Source organism: Zymoseptoria tritici, chromosome 4, assembly GCF_000219625.1.
Source record: "Zymoseptoria tritici IPO323 chromosome 4, whole genome shotgun sequence".
Classification (NCBI taxonomy): Eukaryota; Fungi; Ascomycota; class Dothideomycetes; order Mycosphaerellales; family Mycosphaerellaceae; genus Zymoseptoria; species Zymoseptoria tritici.
In genome coordinates, this window is record NC_018215.1 from 793,740 (window position 1) to 812,708 (window position 18,969).

Sequence of the window (18,969 nt, forward strand, 5' to 3'; positions counted from 1 at the left end):
GAGTCGCTCGAAGCTTGCATTCTTTCGCGCAGCATTCCTTGGTACCGCAGACCTGCTGGCTGTCAACCGAGTTTCTTTGACGATGCCGGCTTCAGCTTGACGGTCTGCCTCTGCTTCAGCCGCTGCGTCGCCGTCGTAGCCACGGGATCGTCGTCATCGTCGTCCAGTAGTTCCAGAACCTGGAATTCAGCATCGCCAGGTTTGTCGGCGATACGCCTTCGCTTGTTCTTCGTGCCAGCTCCAGTCGCAGCTTCGTTCGCAATCTGCTGCTGTTGCTGTAGTTTCTGCTGGTCGGACCACCTCTGGAGAATAGCGTCTTCTTCGGGGTTGTCCATGGAGTGGTAAGAGGCGTGGTGGCCGCAGCCGTCGCATTCAAAACTCGTTGCAGCCTGGTGAGATTGTTAGTCTGGCGGGGATTGCAAGTCCATCAGGGGGATGTTTTGGCTTACCTTGACGGGATGCAGCATGAATCGGAGGCATGGGCATGTTGAGAGATAGCCAGGTTTGTGGTTGCAGCGGCCTCGAGGAGGCGTGTAGGACATCGCTGACCAGACGCTGTTTTCGGGGGCGTAGTTGGCCATGGTTGGATCCTGTTGTGCTGTACAATTTTCGTGCGAATTTGAAGTTCCTGACAAGAGATACAAGAAGAGAGTGTGTTTGTAGTCTTACTGTACGAGTTACAGGATGTGGTTCAGTTGTGTTGATTTCTCCAAAAGTGCCCAAACACTGCACAGATCCATGGATGGCACGTTGATGACGGAAGGACGGGGCGACGTGAAGTGAATTTGGCTTTTTTTGGAGGCAGTCGCGAATGCACGTGATCACTAATCAAGATCCGAATCCGAGATCCCGGTCTTGAGCTTCGATGGTCTGTCTGCGGCTTTCGTCCTTCTTCGACAACCGCTCGCATTGCAGAGACACACTTCAACAATCCCGACCTCGCAACCCACGCACACGACGACCTTCGAAGTTCGATACGCGTATAAATCACACTCCTTTCGACCTTTGCGACTATGCCGAAATTCTTCTGCGACTACTGCGATGTCTACCTCACCCACGACTCGATGAGCGTCCGGAAAGCCCACAACAGCGGCCGAAATCATTTGCGTAACGTCGTGGACTACTATCAACAAATCGGACACGAGAAGGCACAAGCAGTAATAGACGGAATCACAAGCAGTTATGCTGCGGAAGGACAGAGTGTACCCATTGCGCCTGGCATGAACTTCGGTGCGCCTGGGCAAGGTCCTCCAGGATTTGGTCCTCCAAATGGCATGCCGCCGGGTTTCCCACCAATGCCAGGTGCTATGCCGCCAGGTATGAATATCATCCAGTCTGGCGATTTGAGACGGCACTGACGAGTCACAGGTATGCCGCCTATGCCACCAGGCTTCCCAGGCCTCATGCCAGGCGGACGAGGCATGCCTCCTCTCCCGCCAGGTTTCAATCCACCTCCTGGAGGCTTCCCGGCAGGCTTCAATCCCCCTCCCGGCATGCCAGCATTCCCACCGGGCGGCGGTCCAGGTCCTGCAGGATCACCACCAGGCAACATGCCCTTCGCACCTCCTGGCTTCCCTCCGAATATGCCACCGGGATTTTCCATGCCTGGCGGACCGAGTCCTGGGCCGGGAGGACATCAGCCGCCGCCTATGAGATACGGTGGACCGCCTGGGCAGTGATCAGAGAGCGATCTAACGGGGTCTTTTTTAGAGATGGGTCGCAGTGAATGCACAATCGCGATTCGGCTGCAAAACTGCGCTCTTCGATGCTGACACAAGAGTCTTCACCGCGAGTCAGTCGATGAGTACTGGGAATGTCTTTGCTATATTCCTCAAGAAGACGCGGCCGTTCGCGATTCTCAGGCGGGATCGCATGTTTCGACATGCAGTATTTCAGTCTGCGGTCTATGCGCGTGTGAAAGAGTCAAAACACACGGGCGAGTCTCGACCGGTGTGAAGCACGAGGAGGGAAGTGGAGCAAGGTATATGACGGGAACGCAGTCAAACGAAAGATGGAATACGCGTTCGTGGGTGATGATGAAGACGTAGAGATCCAGCTTGGATAGACGGATTCCCCCCATATAGACCTTAGACATGAATTCAGTCATTTTGAGGTCTTTCAAGACGCATTCGGAGCTGTCCCATCAATTGTCCTCTCCAAGCTTGAAGCGATCTGCACATGCAAGCGAAGATCTCGGCATTCCCGCGGGGACTACGGGCTGGCCCGCTTCGCACTCTCAAATTCCTCGACGACGGAGCTCGAACATTTCAACATTTCCATCGACTTCTCGACCACCGAACCTCACCCTACACACCATTCACCGCAATCATGGCTGAGCAACTCGTACTCCGCGGTACCCTTGAGGGCCACTCCGGCTGGGTCACCAGCTTGGCTACCTCGCTCGAGAAGTGAGAAACAGCCATTGAAAGAGCATTGAAGAGCAACACACTAACAGGCATACCAGCCCCAACATGCTCCTGTCCGGATCTCGTGACAAGACCTTGATCATCTGGAACCTCACCCGCGATGACACCAGCTACGGCTTCGCAAAGCGGTCCCTCCACGGACACTCTCACATTGTCTCCGACTGTGTGATCTCCTCCGACGGTGCCTACGCTCTCTCCTCGTCCTGGGACAAGACCCTGCGCCTGTGGGAGCTCTCCACCGGTCAGACCACCCGTCGTTTCGTCGGACACACCAACGATGTTCTCTCCGTCTCCTTCTCGGCCGACAACCGCCAGATCGTCTCCGGCTCGCGTGACCGCACCATCAAGCTCTGGAACACCCTCGGTGACTGCAAGTACACCATCACCGACAAGGGCCACACTGAGTGGGTCTCGTGCGTGCGCTTCTCGCCAAACCCTCAGAACCCAGTCATCGTCTCCGCTGGTTGGGACAAGTTCGTCAAGGTGAGCATAATCCTACATCCCTCTTGCGCCCCTTCACATGATGCTACACATTTAAAAAGTATTTGCTACTTTAGAGCTGCCATCTACGGCTATGAAACTACAACTTGCCTTCACCGGCGCACTGATTTTAACTTCGCGCGCTCGTTCATTCGATCAGCACAACGATTTAAGGACCTTGACTGACTCAATCCAGGTCTGGGAACTCTCCACCTGCCGCCTTCAGACCGACCACACCGGCCACACCGGTTACATCAACACCGTCACCATCTCCCCAGATGGCTCACTCTGCGCTTCCGGTGGCAAGGACGGTACCACCATGCTTTGGGATCTCAACGAGTCCAAGCACCTCTACTCTCTCAGCGCCGGTGACGAGATCCACGCCCTTGTCTTCTCGCCCAACCGCTACTGGTTGTGCGCTGCCACCGCCAAGGAGATTGTCATCTTCGATCTTGAGAAGAAGAGCAAGGTTGACGAGCTCCGCCCTGAGTTCCTCGAGGCCGGCGGCAAGGCCCGTGACCCAGAGTGTGTTTCCCTCGCCTGGTCCGCCGACGGCCAGACCCTGTTCGCTGGATACACCGACAACAAGATCCGCGCTTGGGGTGTCATGTCTCGCGCTTAGACGTCTTCGAAAGAGGATGGGAGTGCGGAGTATGAAGGGAGGCAGGAGTTGGAAAACGGCACGATGATGTCTCGATACGAGGATCGCTGGCACTGTCTTCACGAGCTGCAGTGGGAGTATGAGCCAGTCGAGATCCGATGAAAGGTCGAAGCGGTGCACGTGCCAAGTAGCGCATAGAAAAGTCAATGAATTGTTCTGTTCACCAAGAGATCCATTGTTTGTGCCATCCTTCGATTCCTGGTCTTGCTTGTCTTGGATTCCGCTGATCAGATCCCGTCTCAACGGCAAGGGTGTAATCGGCAGTCTACGAGACGTGATAGAAGGAGCTCTCGTAGATGTGTTCGCTGGAGCGCCTTTGTCACCTGTCGACCCGTATGCACTCTTCGCATTAGACAGGACAGGACAGGTGATATAGCAGACACGGTACAGGTCAACCTGCAGGACACGGTTAGGTAACTTCTAGCAGTATACCTCGATAGCAAGTACAAGTCACTTCAACAACGGAACCTTGTTGGAACATATTCACAAGCTGTTCCGTAAATTCAGCATACAAGCTAGAGGTAATCGACTTTGTTGACGTTCAGAGGCCTTGCCAAAGTACTTAGGTTCTCCGTCTTGGTGCGACCTTCCTCTACCTCCTAATCAAAGTTGCCCACGCGCCGAGGTCGTCAAGCGCCATGATTGGTCGAGCATCCTGGGCTTATTGAAAACATCGGCGCATCCCCGCCTCCTCGATTTCGTCTTCGTCCTCCATTTTCGAGTTCCCTCTCGGCTTGAAATTCTCCATCAACACTCGGTCACGTCCTGTCAATTTCGCGAAAATGTCCTCCAGAATTGACCCGCAACTTCAAGACTTTGATTTACAGAATACACCGCAACACATCATGCCAGCTCCTCTGGCTCATGCCCACTCCGGCGATATCGTTCAAATCGCCGTCTCGCGGCAGGCGTTCGTACACACAAGAAACGCGGTATGCACTCGATGTTCCCTTTGCGACAGCAGTCGCGTTGATCTAGCAAAGCTTCACATGCTAGATCAATACAATGACGCGTCGCAAAGCTCATAGCAACAACCCTACTGACACGCGCGCAGCTGAACAATGCGTTTATGAGCCTCAGCTCTGCAATCGACCGCGCCGTCAAAGCATATGCCGACCATACCGAAGTCGTTCTCGCCGGCGACGGCTCTCTGGACGTCAGCAGCCTACTCCAGCCCTTCAACTCCATCAACCAATTTGCACAGCAATTTCCACCAGCCTTCCTCGGACAGTATGGCGCGCCTGTCGAGTCCGCGGCGCCCGTCGCACCCATGTCCGCGGACGGCGTCAAACAACCCAAGCAGAAGCGCCAATACAAGCAGCGCGACATGAATGCGCCGAAGCGCCCATTGACCGCCTACTTCCGCTACCTGCGCGAACAGCGACCGATCCTCACCAGGGAAATGGCGGAGAACCCGGACACCGAAGGTACCAAGGCTGGCGACATCAGCAAGCTTGCCACCGAGCGGTGGAAGGCTTTGACGGATGCTGAGCGTGAGCCATACAAACAGGCATACCAGAAGGAACTGCTGAAGTATGAGACGGACACCAAGGCATACAAGGAGTCGCTCAAGGCGGACGGTCTGAAACCGGCCGACGATGATGCCGAGGGTGAGGAGGACGAATTCGAGGATGCTGTGGCCGCGCCTCCCGTGGTAGCTAGAGTCGACGATAGCACCGATTCGGGCTCCAGTAGCAGCGACGACGACAGCGACGAGGAGAGCGAAAGCGAGGAAGAGGCCCCAGTGAAGGCACCAAGTCCACCACCGAAGAAGAAAGTCAAGTCCGCCGGACCCAAGAAGATTACCGCCGGCCCAGACCCTACTCCCGCCCAGCAGCCACAGATGTTCAGCAGCATGAACCCGCCTCAGCCTTCCACCGCTCCTGTCGAGTCTGCTAAGAAGCGCAAAGCAGCTGCTGACGGCGACGAGGGATCCACCAAGAAGAAGCGCGGCCGTCCTACCAAGGCTGACAAAGCGGCTTCCGACGCGGCGGCTGCCGCAGCACAGCTCAACGGCGAGGCCGCAACGCCTGGCGCTGAGAAGAAGGCTAAGAAGGAGAAGAAGCGGAAGAGTGAGGCTGCTGCATGACCGTTGTTCAATGACAGTCCAATGCCAGTTCCTAGGAACAGGTTATCTGACGGTGTGAAGAGGGAGGGTGAGAGCCGTCGACGCAGTGGAGTCTACACGATGAGTTTTGGTACGGACGATTGAGCGCGGCGTTCATCTTGAAGTGTGTTGCGTTGTCGAGTCCCATTGCTGGCGGTCCTTCGAGACGAATTTGTAAAGCGTTCGGTACTGATACAGAGCTTTCTTGGCTCATGCCAAAAGCTAGTGCGGAGCGAGGACGCAGTGAGGGCGCGATCAAGTTCATATGACAGCTGACCGACACATGAAGAGCACATGTGAAGTTGAAAGAAACGCCTTCACAAGACGGTCTGTACTTTTGCTCTTACCGTTACTTCATCTGCTTCGTTTCCTCTTCTGCTGAACCAACAACACCACCCACATCTTCAACTATCATCGCCTCAATTACACAACACACACCGCTTGACCAGCATCTCTTCTCGCAATATCCTCTCGAAACTCTCCCCCAAACACTTTGCGCTCACAAGACCATGGACGCCTCCAATTCTGCCCAGGCGGCAGAGCTCAAGACATCCGGCACCATCAGCACTATCTCACAAGACGTTTCTACGGCCACGGCTCCGGCTTCACAGGATAGAACACAGACTCAGCCGCTCTCTGTGGTACTCGAAGCACGTTCGACCGTGACTGTGTCGAAGGAGAACAAGGGCTCATCGGATCAGACCTTTCGCCTCATGGACCTTCCGCCTGAAGTGAGAACTCACATCTACTCCCTCGCTTTCATCGCGAACATCAAGCACGTCAACGGTATTGACCACGGCGCCCACGATTGCAACACTAAATGCTACTGGACTTACTGGTCTCGCACGCGTAGCGAGCGCGAGATCAAGATGTTTGAGCAGAAGACCAAGAGCCTCACCGCCTTCCGTCTCCATCCGCTTACGCAAGTCTCGAGGCAATTGCGCGTCGAGACTCTCCCGGTCTTCTTTGGCGAGACCAACTTCGAGATCTGCCTGTATTCGAATTTCGAGGACCGCGCTCGAGCCAGACGCGGCGACAGTCTGAGAACTCCCCCGGCTCAGCTCAAAAAGATTGGAATTCTGGGCATGAGGGCTGAGGTCAAGACGAGGCTACGCAGCTTCAAGTCGGCCGCTTTTTTCCAAGATGTCACATTCAAAGTGGCCTCGAGGGATGCCGGCCGTACGCTTGTGTACGTCAGGATCGAATGTCTGGGTCGCATTGGCCTTCAGATTAGCAGCTGGGACGGTCCGGGCATGTGGAGCCTTGGACCAAATTACTTCGGTAGGGAGGGTGTGGACGCAACAGTCGAGGCTCTCAAGCATGCCGCGGAGGGCATCGCTAAGAAAGCGCTCTTCAGGGGGTTCACGCTTAGAGACGTGGAGGAAATGGCAAGGACCTTCCGTTTCAAGGATGGATGAGCTAGGGCCGAAGAAGGCAATCATAGACCCAGCGATGGCAATTTGCTTGCTTCACACGACTACGGATGAAGAGCGAATGGAAGACAAGGAGCGCAAGTCGGTCCGCTCGTCCCTATATAATCTTGCCCCAAAATTCAATAGAGGACAGCAAATGTTCATTCACCCACCAATTCCTACTAAGGCCATGATCACATGTCACTCTTGAAAGGAAACCCAACATGGACTCAATCTTCCATTGTCCGAGCTCAGCATTCAATGTCACCCATACTTTTTGATCATTGCAGCCGTACTCGGCATGGACTCTGGCGTGCACGCTGATATGTGCCGGTCGTTACAGTCGAAATTACAACTCGGTATGCACGCGTGTTCGCCTGTATGCGAAGCCGCCTGTGTGCGAAGTAAGAGGTGAAACAACAGTAGCTTGTTAACCAGACCGGCGAGAGGCAGGACGGCACGATAAGGAGAGGAGTGGAACCAACGCATTTGTAGCGGCGACGGAGTCCATTCGGTCAAAGGGTAACTCGCTGGCTTTGCCCGATCGCTTCTTCGATCAAATCCCACGAGATTGAATCCTTACATGCAGAAAAGGTGGAAGTCCGGTAGCTTCTTTGCTCAGGCCATTCCTCGGAGGCAAAGAGTCTGCCACACCCGTCGACCGACTGTCAGTGCCGTCAACTTCGCCTAATGACCAAACTTCGCTCAATAGCGCTGTGTTCATTTCGTCAGTATAACGAGTCTTGGCCAAGAGAATCGACGTAACCTATGTCCCGGCCAACAAGAGCTACGCAAGGCAGCCGAAGTCTACCGGACAAGATGAAGGGCGTCGTGTCCTCGAGACCACCAGGACTGACACAGTTCGGGCGATTCAAGGCATCAATCGTCGTCCGATTAGAACCACACCATCCTTCCCAAACGCGGATGGTACGGACAGGAAACAGGCTTCGATGGCTTGGCGCTCAAAGACCTCGAGGATCTGGTGAGAGGCTTCCGCTTCACGAGTGACTGACTGGAGGACTCAAGAGCTTGCTGATGGAAGGTGCCATCCGGGCGGGAGTGAGAGCCGGTGTGTTGGTATTGCGCAGCGACAGAGAGATGGGCCCTTTGCGGACGCAGCTGGTGACTGGAGGATGCCGCAGGTGACCTTGTGGAGCTCCACGTGAACGAGTATCTACCCAGTCAGCAGGACAATGGGAGTACCTTACTTTTGCAGGAGAGGAGACTCCGGTAGAATGCCCCGGTGCAGCTGAATCCACTGTACTCATCGACTCAACTTCCCATTCGACCTGCGTCCGCTGGGGAGAATTCCGAAGTCCTTCATAGAGATTCTCCTCGGCTTAGCCTGACCCTGGAGGTAGGACACAATGGCCCGTGGCCGAGATCACTTGTTCAAGAAGACCACCTCCCCAAACCTCCCACTCCTCAACCTCTCCAGCACCTTCTTCTCGCTGACATGCATCTCCGCACAAATCTGATCCATCGGATGACATCCATCCAAATAGAACCTCAACAGCTCATCCTCTTCACTCCTCGACTTCTCCGTACTCCGATAGCTCCTACCCATACTCGACGGCGGCGGACCATTCGGTGGCGTCATCCAGCCGCTCGTGAGCGCCGCTTTACGATACGCTCGATCGCACTCGCGCATTGCGTCGTCGCCGGAACGGGGCTTGGAGTGACTGCTGCCGCTGAGACGTTTCCCCGAGGCTGGGGCAGGAGTCGATCCAGGGAGGGGCTCGAGGGCGAGCGCGTATTTGTGGAGACGTTGGACGAAGCCCTTGATTACGCCGAAGGTGATGAAGCGGCGGATGTCAATGTGGGCGAGTTCGTCTTGGTGTGTGAGGCAGAAGTCGGCCAGTTGAATGCCGCGGTGGAGGGAGCTGTAGAGCTCGACCAGACTTTCGCGTGTTGGGCCGGGAATGCTCACGTCGCTGATGCTATGTCGATCGTTGGTTTCTACTACCTCTGGCTCCTGTGGGATCGTGACATATCGTCGACATTCGTCCTGTAGATCCAGATCTTGAACGAAAGCGCTCAGGTCGCGCGTGCAGGTGTATATCGCCTGGAAATGAAAGATGTCTAGCACCATGGCTCTACCATGCAAGACCAGCTCTTTGACCGCCCGCTTGACCAGCTTGACTTCCACATCTGCCAGCTCGGCGATCTTCTGCACATGCCGTATACCGTCAATATACATGTGTATCCGCTGTAGCGTAAGGTCCCACGTCCACTCCTCCCGACTCGGCAGAGACCTGATCAACAGCGGAACGTCCCAAGTATTCACTTTCGGCGGCGCCGACCTCTGGAACTCCAATCTCAGATTCAGCGTCTGCGAACTGTTGACCTGTATACACGTCTCACCATACGCGTTCAGATCCTCCAATATCCTCTCCAGCAAGGTATAGATACTCCCCACATCGGCAGGATAGCCTGCCTCGCCCGCCAATTTGAGTCCTTTCAAATCCTCCTCAATCTGCAACACGCAGTCCTCCGTCTCGATCGCCATAAGAAATCTCGCCGTCTTCCTCACGATGGATTCCCACGGATGTGCGTCTTCCTCTTCGGGTAGCACGAAGCAGATGTTGAACGTGAAGCGATTTCGGTCGTACTCGGCATCTTCGAGGGAGATTGGGAAAGCGAGGACGCGGTGGCCGGCGGTGCAGATGGAGAGAGATTGGTTGCAGAGGTCGTAGGGCGGGATGATGTAGGAGGATATATCGGCCCAGTTGATGAGTGGACGGCAAGGAGAACCAGGAGGGGATATGATCGAGCCGGCGGGATACTGGTGGATTACGGAGGGACCGCGTTCGGGGTGGAAACGGGCGTAGAAGATGGCTTCGAGCATGCTTTGAGGTACAAGACCGAATGGCCTGTATCAGCTGAGAGTCTGGTCACATCGTTGGCATTGTCGCGGTGATGGATCTTGAGAAAGTGAGGTGAATTGAAGTAGCTTTCTGATGTCCAAGCTGATTGGCAGATTGAGAACGGGCACCAAGGGGAGAGCTCAAATAAAGATTAAGAACATTTATCCTTATGTCTTAAGGTTATCTATAACGATTCAAGAGATATAAGGTTATATATAAGAATGTCTTGCACAGGAGAAGTCCCCGATCATGGAAAGAGAATGACAAGTGAAGCCACAGACATGCGTGCAAAGCGTTGTTTTCGTGTACGACACGATTGACGTTACGCCCTACTGCAGCCGTTCGACTTGCTCGACTGCAACGAGCAGCCTTGGTCGTCCCTTCTCGTGCTGACATCCTTCTTGCATCGCATCTTGAGCCGTTTTGTCTTGTACTGTTCATCTTCTTCCACTCACATCTTCACCTCCACTGGCGGGCTGATCTCCATAATGTCGATACCCTTTGCCAGCTCGCTCTTACTCGGCATCCTGCCTCTCCGCATGAGCTCTGCACTTTGTGTCATGTATGGATCCTAAGGAACGTCAGTAAGGGTATGGCTTGCCTCGCACAAGTAACAAAAACTCACCTTCGCCATGCTCGCAACAGCGTGCACCTCCTCACCCTTCGTGTAGTACGCAACGAAGCTCTGCTTGCCCTCGCTGGTATCAGTGTTACCCTGAATGATGACATCGTCGAAACCATCAGGGGTGTGACCGCAGTAGCGGAGTTGAGCGCCCACTGCAGACCAGAAGACTGGGATAAATGCCTTGGGCTTCGATCCAGGGCTGTTGATGGACCGGGCCACGCTACGTCCAGCATTCTGTGCCACGTTCCAGTGCTCGATGCGAACGGGCTTGCCGTTACCACCTGGTCCGTGGTACGGGTAGGTCGCGATATCACCAATGGCGAATACATCCTTCAGGCCCTTGATGGCAAAAGACTCGTCGACTGAGATTGAGCCATCCTTCTCAAGGTTGACAGAGCTGTTGTCCTTGAGGTAGTCGGTCGCCGGTCGGACACCAACACCCTCGACGACCAAGTCCGCTTCAAGTTTGGTTCCATCCTTGAGCGACACCGATCCGATCTTTCCAGCTGTGCTGCCTGCCTCGCCCTTCTCGACCGAAGCTCCCATGTAGAATTTCACACCATTCTTCTCCAACAGCTCGCGGAAGATCTTGCCGACCTTCTTGCCCATGACACGCTCCATTGGCTCATCCTCCATGCCGATGATCGAGACTTGGTGCTTCTTACCAGCGAGAGCGTTGCCGACCTCCATGCCGATGAAAGACGAGCCGATGACGACCACCTTCTTGCCACCATCTTCGCCGGCAGCGCCGAGAATCGACTGCACGTCTGAGATGAAGCGGAGAGGGAACACATTTTTGAGGTCACCCTTCAGTCCCTCCAATGGCAGGAGTCTCGGTGTACCACCCGAAGCCAAGATCAGCTTGGTGTAGCTGTACTCCTTGCCATCCTTGCTCTTCACCTTCTTACCGTCAAAGTCGATCGATGTCACCGTCCCGTTGACCATGTCAACATTGCCCTCCTTGTAGAACTCCGGACTCCGCAGAGCAACTTTGGAAGCATCGTTCATCAACGCCTTGGAAAGCTTCGTGCGATCGATAGCCATGTGTTCCTCGTCCGCAATGCATGTGATCTTGCCAGTGAAGCCACCCGACCTCAATCCTTCAATCGCACCCGTGGCACCACTTCCACGTCCCACCACAACGACTTGCTCCGAACCCTTTGTCGACCCGCACTTGATGTTGAGTGTCCTCCTGTTCGCCTTGATCGTCGCCTCGTCACCCTTGATGTACACGGCTCCATCCTTTTGCACGATCTCAAACTTCGCCAGCGGGTCAATAGCCGGTGCGTCCTCAATATCTCCAGTCTTGACACTGAAGCAAGCTCCGTGCCACGGGCATGTCAGACGTCCATCTCCTGTCAACACACCCTTTGACAGTGGAGCACCGTAATGTGTACATTTCGCACTCAGAGCGTGAACTTCATCTTGAACCTTGGCCAGCAGCACTTTGCCATCCTCGACGCCTTCGACTTCGACTTCTTGCGTTTGACCGTTCTTGAGATCGATGCTCGTCAGGCCCTTGAGCTTGAACTCGGTAGCCATGGTGCGGATCGTGGAGGAGAATGCTCTTCGTTGGGCGAATGCGGCTGTTTGATACCAGGTCGAGGATGTACGGAGGGATGAGGTGAACAGTCGTTGGAAAGGCATGTAAGACAAAGCGGAAGGAGGCGGTCAGGTTGACCGGGAAGAACACGAGCGATAATCGGGTTTACAGCGGAGTGGCATTGCCGTATTGATTTAGTATTGACAGCTACAGTGATAGCGTAATGTCCTGATCATCCATTGGACAGAGACGTCATTATTGGTGCTATAGCTGGTCGGGACTCAGCTCCGTTGCTTTGCTGACGCAGGCGTTCTCTCATTGGCTCGTAGCGAGACATGTACCCCACTTTCACATGCGCAATCAGTATTCACTTGCATAGATCTACAAAGTAGTAGGCGCAGAGTGTTGGCACGCAAGATGATACAGTGCTTCAGCCTGATCTCCTTCTGCTTGAGCAGCAGCGACTGCATTCTGGAATCTGCATTGCATTCTCAGTTGAAGGCAGTCCACTGCAGTCCTCATATAATTCGTGAAAAGCATTCATAACTCATTGAACTTTTGCCTCGACTCTTTGTCTCCTTTGCGTAGCTCGTACGATTGGTGCTTTGCGCACTGCTCCTCGCTTTGCTTCCGTGGATTTTTCTTCTTTGCTCTCTCTGGATTGAACCTGAGTAGCATGCTGCTTCGCGCTTTGTTCGGAGCATTCTCTCCAATCCTCCTGTTCCCAAACTCCTTTCAATCCTCTCAATCTCAACTGAGTGCCGATGTGAAGACGTCTCAACTGCCCTCAATCAAAACCATGATCCTCCATTCCCTCAACGCCCAAACTCCTCGTCACCCAACTCCTCAACACCCAATCACCATTTAATTCTTCCCAATCTCACCGACTCAACTTCGTCGCCAGCACAATAGCAATGACCAAAATCGCATAGCCCACCAGACTCAGCGGGAAATAAACACACAACGCCAGTCTCTTCTCCTCACTTCCCATCGTTAGAATCCTACCCGAAGTCTTTCTTCTGATCCACCAATCGAACCCGCCCAGTGCAAATGCAAGCGCTGTGAGCGGGAGAATCGTACTCAGCAACGCGCAAGTCTCCGAGATGCTCTTCTGCTCGTTGCGCGCGACGTTGTCAAACGGCACCAATGTGGGCTGACGACGAGGCACATGCGAACCACTGGGAAACTCAGTCCAATTTGGTTCGCGCTCGATGAGTTCGGCGTTAGTGTACGCGCGGCCAGGGGAGCGACGGGTGGCGTTCATATCTCTGATCAGGCGGAGTGGCTGCAACTCAATCTGAGATTCGATAGCGGGTCGAGGCGCCACGCGGTCGACGCGGGTGGTGCTGCGGAATTGGAGAGGGATTCTGGTCGTGGTGGTGGGACCGCGGGTCGGGGTGGGAAGGCCGAGCGCGGAGGCTGCGGCGGTATCTGACGGTGTAGGGAGGTTCAAGGCTCGAGCTGTTGGATTGGGGTCGTTTGGGTACCAGCCGTTGTGATCGCGGTCTTCAAGCGAGTCGACGTCGCGGATAGTGATGAACGTGCCATTGCTCTCGCTGAATTCGAGATTGCTTCTCATGGCAGGTCGAGCCGGGGACACAAGTCCGCGTCGAGAGGAAAAGGAGCCGTCGAAAGAGTCATTCTCGGTGAGGCTGCGATGATATCCGTTCGGTCTCTTGGAGTTGCGGAAAGGCCTGTAGAACTCTTGGTCGGGGTCTGGTTTGTCCATGCGCAACAGCTTGCGGACCTTCGAGAAGCTACTCTTGCTTGTTGTGTTTTGGATGGCAATCTCACACAGACGTTCAGAAGCTTCGCGGATGATGGTATGATCTTGTTGACGGAGTTCCTCCAATCTGTACATGTCCGCAATCTGTGTCTCCTTGTCTACTCGCATGTGATCTGGCCTCAGATGGACGCCGCGGTCCTCGAAGAAGACCTTGTCTTGCAAAATTCGCATCGCTTCTCGAACCTCATAGCGGATGCTGGGATCGCCTTTCTCGACACGGCTACGATTGAAGTCGTCGATCAGCTCCTGCCTGGTGAAGAAGCCTCGTGGAGATTGCACCTCTGGTTCGGCGGGTTGTGCTTCATCGTGGCTCAGGCGAATCGTGCTTCCGTTAGTGCTGGTATTGGCGTAGCTGGAACCATCGTCCTCGGAGTCTTCCGCTTCGGTCTGCCACACGCTGCCGTTTTCTGTGGCTGGGTAGACGCTGGAGGAGCGAAACATGTGCGGAGCGGACATTGTTGCGAGTCCGGCAGCGGTGTGAAAATCGTCGCTGGGGCTGTTCACAAGGCGAGGATGCTGGTGGTATGCATGTGATTGCGGGTTTGGTGCCATGCGAGGTTTCTGTGCTGCCCGTCGCTGCATCTCCGGGGTGATCATGAGCAGCTGGTTGGTCTCGCCGTACGTCTGTTCGCTGGTTGGGAGCTCGCTGCTGCGAGAGATGCGCCTGCCACCATATACTGGCGGTGGTACTGTCGGGAGAAGTGCGGTAATTCCGTAGTATGATGTACGGAAGGGTGTGCTGGCTGGGACTGGCGTGTAGAAGCCGAAGTCCCCTTCCTCGCCAGCACACCCCCCGTATCCCAGACCGCGCTCGATCTCCTCGATACTCGGCGACTCCGACTGCTGGGGCGGCAGCGATTGCCGGGTATGGTCGTACTTATTGAGGAGCGACCGCATTGCTGCGTCGGTCTCCTCGGAACTGTGAAGTAATGTATCTGGTAAGTGAATTCTTTAAACGGGTAGGGTGAGCTTTTTCAACATACGCCGGAACCGCCACCACCCCATCGTCTGTGGCCGCCGCAGCCACGCGCTCCCGCCCAAGGATCCCGTCGATCGACCGGAGTTCGACAATGTTGCCATTGTCGCTCACGGTCAAGTCGAACGGGTCCGAGAAGCGAGGCACAGCTGTGAGAAATAGTTAGCAGAAATCACACGCATACAGGAGCTTCAAACTCACACTGCGGCTGCCCTCTCTCTTCGACCACGTCTCCAGCACCCGACGACCGACCAAGCGAAGGGAGGCGGCGGAAGGGGTTTGTCCCGACCCTCCGCAGCGGAGAGTGCTGCTGCTGGAGGGCCGGAGACTTGCCCTTTCCTTCCCGGATGCCGGCCGGGCTTGACGAGCCATGCTCAACTTGGTTGGCAGAGCGGCTGTACACGACTGGAGAAGGCCTCGCGGGCTCGTTGTGCACGCCCAGGATGTTACGTCGGGCGGTATCGGCATCGTCGTAAAGGGTGCGGAGGGATTTTGAGTTCTCGCTTGGGACTCTTGGCGACGACTGCGATGGCTCTCCGGTGAGATGATTGTACGACATACTGGATCTCTGTGATTCGGTATTCTCGTTGTAGTAGTCGTCCAGCAGGCCGTCGATTTCTCCCGGCGTCTCGATGTCTTGTCTTTGGAGCAGAAAAGATGCGTGTGGGTTGATGAGGTCGAATGATGCGCCGCGGTAGAGTAGAGTCGCTGACGGCGATGTGGGTGAGCGTTCTACAAAGCAAAGTCAGCGCATATAAAGCTTTGCGTGAGGTGCTGAAGTTACTTGCCAGTCGCGCGTGTCCAATTATCCAGTCCAGGTGGAGCTGGGAATTCAAACTTCGAGAGAGAATAGATCGAAGTTGCCGTTGGATCTTTCTCAAGCTGACGAGTTGCGCTGCTAGAAGCACTGAAGCTGTGAAAGCCGCCTCTGCTCTTGATGTCGACTTCTTCAAAGCGTACTGATCGCTCGGCTCTTCCGGTCGGATATGCGTGCGTCCAGTCTTCCGCTCGCTGATTTTGCTGCTCAGGTGAAGCTCCCAGATCCTCCTCTATGCCCACAGATTCCTCCGCGATGCCACCTTGCTCTTCAGAAACATCAAACACCGCCGCGTAGACCTCCCATAAACCTCCGTCTAAACTACCGCTGTTGCTGCTTGCCGCTTGCCGCGGGAACCGCTTTGCCTTTTTGAGGCTGTCAAACTTACGTTTTGTCCGGAGCGGCTCCTTGAGCGCGGTCCTCTCGTCAATCCTCCGCTGCACGAAGTGCGTGTCGTCTCGGAGAATGGGCGTATGTGTGGGTGTGGACTGCAGGGTGGTGACAGTCGAGGACAAAGAAGGTGATGCAGGATAGGTGCGCGCGATGGGTGTCGTTGGTGGATGTGGATGGAAACGAGGCGGCAAGTCGCGTTGAGAAAACGAGTGAAGTGAAGGCGGCAAATTCGAGCTTGGCGCCCACTGAAAGTCGCCCTGCTGTGGACTCGCGGAGAGGTCTGCGATGGAGGGTTTCCGCCGTACTTTCTTGTACTCGAGCTCAGGAGAGTGTGAAAGAAGTGGTGAATGTTGCCATTTATGGTAATCGTGAAGACTCAAATGAGGTGATTCCTGGTGCGGTAGAGACGCTGCGCTTTTCGAAGACCTCAACAGAATCGTGGCGGGGCGATCAAACGCTGCATCGACCTGCGCGGGGGGCGGAACGTTGCCGGTCATGATGGCGTTGGGGTGGAATCGATCCGGTCCTAGCCGAGCACCTTGTTTTCTTTGAGAGCTTCGGTCGGCACAAGTCGAGCGATCAAAAGGGCGACATTCTCAGTTGGCCGGTTGTTGAATAATGTTTCTGTCGTTGCTGGATGTTTCAGACAGTCTCCAAGACTAAGCGCGGGAGCGTGACGATGAAGCGGGCTGTTAGAAGCCTTGATACCGAGCGAGGATGTCAGGCGATAAGCGTGGTGGGTTCTTTTCACCTGAGCCAGCGTGTGCGCGCTGAATGCATCGATGAAGCCGACTGTTCTGGGCGACGCATCGTGAGTCTGTGCCTTTCAATTCTCAATTGATCGATTTCCGCTCACCTCTTGCTCTCCCACTGATATCACCGATAGACACAAGCCGACTTTCCAAGCGTCAAGACCAATTCCCAAAAGCTCGGCCTTTTGCCCAACGCCCACCTCCAAGTGCTGGAATCCAAATGGTCCGACCCGATGGTAGATATTCGCCTGAGAAGCATTCTGGAGAGGAGGCAATGTTCACTCGCTGAAAAGAGAAGGCATTCGAGGAAGGGGAGTAAGGAAGGAATGAAGCCAAAGCGAAGGAGAGCGTCGGTTTGTCAGTGAAGGTACATGACCTCCGAAAGGAAAGACGAAAGGACACTTCACAGGCGTAGTGCGATGCTCAAAGCAGAAGGAACAGACCTGAGGTGAGAAGATGAGGTGAGGTGAGGTGAGCCACCACGCCATGTGCCTGCCCAAAAAAGCGTGCACATCTCGCACCACACACTAGGAAAGCGCAAAATCATCGCATCCATCATCGCCTACACCCACCTGACGACGACTATTGGTCGTCCGGCCTATTCGCGGTGCGTGAAAAGAGTGGACGAAGCAGCGTGGCAGCGCAAGAGAGAAGAGGTGAAGTCTGCTCTCCGATTTGCTGACGACTTTCACGGGCGCACGAGCCACCCGACCGGGTCCACGTTGTCGGCAGCCAACCACTTCTTCCATCAGCCTGCCGACATGAATGTACACGTCTTACCTATTGACAAGTGCCACGGACGACGCATCCACCTTGTGCTCTACCTGAAGCTGGCGTGATGCTATTCTGTGGGTGTCTTTGGTGCTAGAAATGCGGATGGAAGCCTATCAGACGGGTGAGGATTCGTTTCGCCTCACTTGACAAGGTTCGAGGACACCTTCTTGGGTTGAAATACGAGGATGACTACCGATCCATCCTGACCGGTCCATGAAGGAACACCACTTGAATGCCTGCGACTCTTCTGACTGGATCAGAACATGTTTGCTACAGACTGTTCCTGCGGCCGATTCGTGCTCGGCCTGCGTAAGCATGCCTCCAGCAGATCACATGCACAACACAATGCCGTGCATGCGCCGCTCCTAGGATCACACAATTCCCGAAGCATTCACACCCCTCACAATGCCATAACTCACGCCTGCCGCCACTGCCCCAACAACCAACGTCTGCACTGCGCTCCACCCTGCATCCCGTTGTGTGGTGCCGGTGACCCTCGCTTTGACGTATCCGAATGCGATCAGAATAACGACTGTGATGCCAATGGAGGTGAACAGCGCGTGGTTGACGGTATGCATGGCGAAGTAAGGTATCATGGGCAGGAGGCCGCCTGTGAATGGACGTCAGCGACTGGTGAGGGTGAAAGTTACTGTGTGAGTTGGTACCGAGAAAGTAGGAAATTCCCATCACTAGGCCTTCGATGCAGGCCATCTTCGCATCGGGCTTGGAGAGCTGGAGGCTAAAGTCCATCATGAACTACACGCCATTCGTATCAGTAGGTATTCCTTTGGCCATGGCGTTACCTCACCTTCACCCAAGTCTCCTCATCCCCTTTCAATCCCTCCACCACTCCTCTCGTCCTCTCCCTGCCGATCCCATACCTCTCAAAGATGCCAAACACTTGCTCTTCTTCCACTTCAGGTTTCTCCCTCAATCCTCTCCGCTGTCTGTTCTCCTCGACAGCATAGTGTTTCCTCTCCGTCACAGCCGCAAGGTACGCTCCAAGCCCCATGGAGATCGATCCGGCGAAGAGCTCGGCCAGACCGCCTAGCACGACGATCTTGGAATTACCCAAGGCGGAGAGGCCAGCTGTCAGAGCGAAGGGCACGGTGAGCCCGTCGGCGAAGCCGATAATGCTGTCGCGGATTAGAAGGCCGTTGTGGGCATTGTTGCGGGAGGAGGTCGGTTTGGAGGATGCCGCTTGCTCGATACTGGACGGGGTTGAGTATGATTGAGACAGAGTCTTCATATCGATGGGAGGGAGGTCGAATGGAGGAAAACTCGGGAGTGAGTAGGGATCCATCTTCTACGGGTGGTTGTTTCGCTGGCGACGAACAGGTACAGCAGAGG

At 55.0% G+C, this 18,969-nt stretch overlaps 6 protein-coding genes across 6 annotated transcripts; 3 read left to right on the forward strand and 3 right to left on the reverse strand.

Annotated features, from left to right (window-relative positions):
• Positions 1–913: 913 nt before the first annotated feature.
• MYCGRDRAFT_104068 (uncharacterized protein) lies at positions 914–2,033 on the forward strand (the record flags this gene model as incomplete). The annotated part of the gene is given in 3 exon segments (XM_003852850.1): positions 914–1,317; positions 1,369–1,758; positions 1,775–2,033. 2 exon segments carry the CDS (start codon positions 1,014–1,016, stop codon positions 1,677–1,679), a joined length of 615 nt encoding a protein of 204 aa, XP_003852898.1.
• Positions 2,034–2,284: 251 nt separating this feature from the next.
• On the forward strand, positions 2,285–3,732 carry MYCGRDRAFT_57734 (guanine nucleotide-binding protein subunit beta-like protein; the record flags this gene model as incomplete). The annotated part of the gene is made up of 3 exons (XM_003852851.1): positions 2,285–2,408; positions 2,465–2,909; positions 3,103–3,732. 3 exons carry the CDS (start codon positions 2,329–2,331, stop codon positions 3,526–3,528), a joined length of 951 nt encoding a protein of 316 aa, XP_003852899.1.
• A 1,135-nt stretch (positions 3,733–4,867) lies between these two features.
• Positions 4,868–5,137, forward strand: MYCGRDRAFT_31129 (uncharacterized protein; the record flags this gene model as incomplete). The annotated part of the gene is made up of 1 exon (XM_003852852.1): positions 4,868–5,137. A coding segment is annotated over one exon (270 nt), but the record flags the coding sequence as incomplete, so codon positions are not given.
• Positions 5,138–8,791: 3,654 nt separating this feature from the next.
• Positions 8,792–9,946, reverse strand: MYCGRDRAFT_24183 (uncharacterized protein; the record flags this gene model as incomplete). Its single annotated transcript, XM_003853470.1, has 1 exon — positions 8,792–9,946. A coding segment is annotated over one exon (1,155 nt), but the record flags the coding sequence as incomplete, so codon positions are not given.
• Positions 9,947–10,404: 458 nt separating this feature from the next.
• Positions 10,405–12,120, reverse strand: MYCGRDRAFT_40793 (uncharacterized protein; the record flags this gene model as incomplete). The annotated part of the gene is made up of 2 exons (XM_003853469.1): positions 10,405–10,524; positions 10,579–12,120. 2 exons carry the CDS (start codon positions 12,118–12,120, stop codon positions 10,405–10,407), a joined length of 1,662 nt encoding a protein of 553 aa, XP_003853517.1.
• Positions 12,121–17,990: 5,870 nt separating this feature from the next.
• Positions 17,991–18,868, reverse strand: MYCGRDRAFT_40713 (uncharacterized protein; the record flags this gene model as incomplete). The annotated part of the gene is made up of 3 exons (XM_003853468.1): positions 17,991–18,229; positions 18,285–18,375; positions 18,428–18,868. 3 exons carry the CDS (start codon positions 18,866–18,868, stop codon positions 17,991–17,993), a joined length of 771 nt encoding a protein of 256 aa, XP_003853516.1.
• Positions 18,869–18,969: the final 101 nt, after the last annotated feature.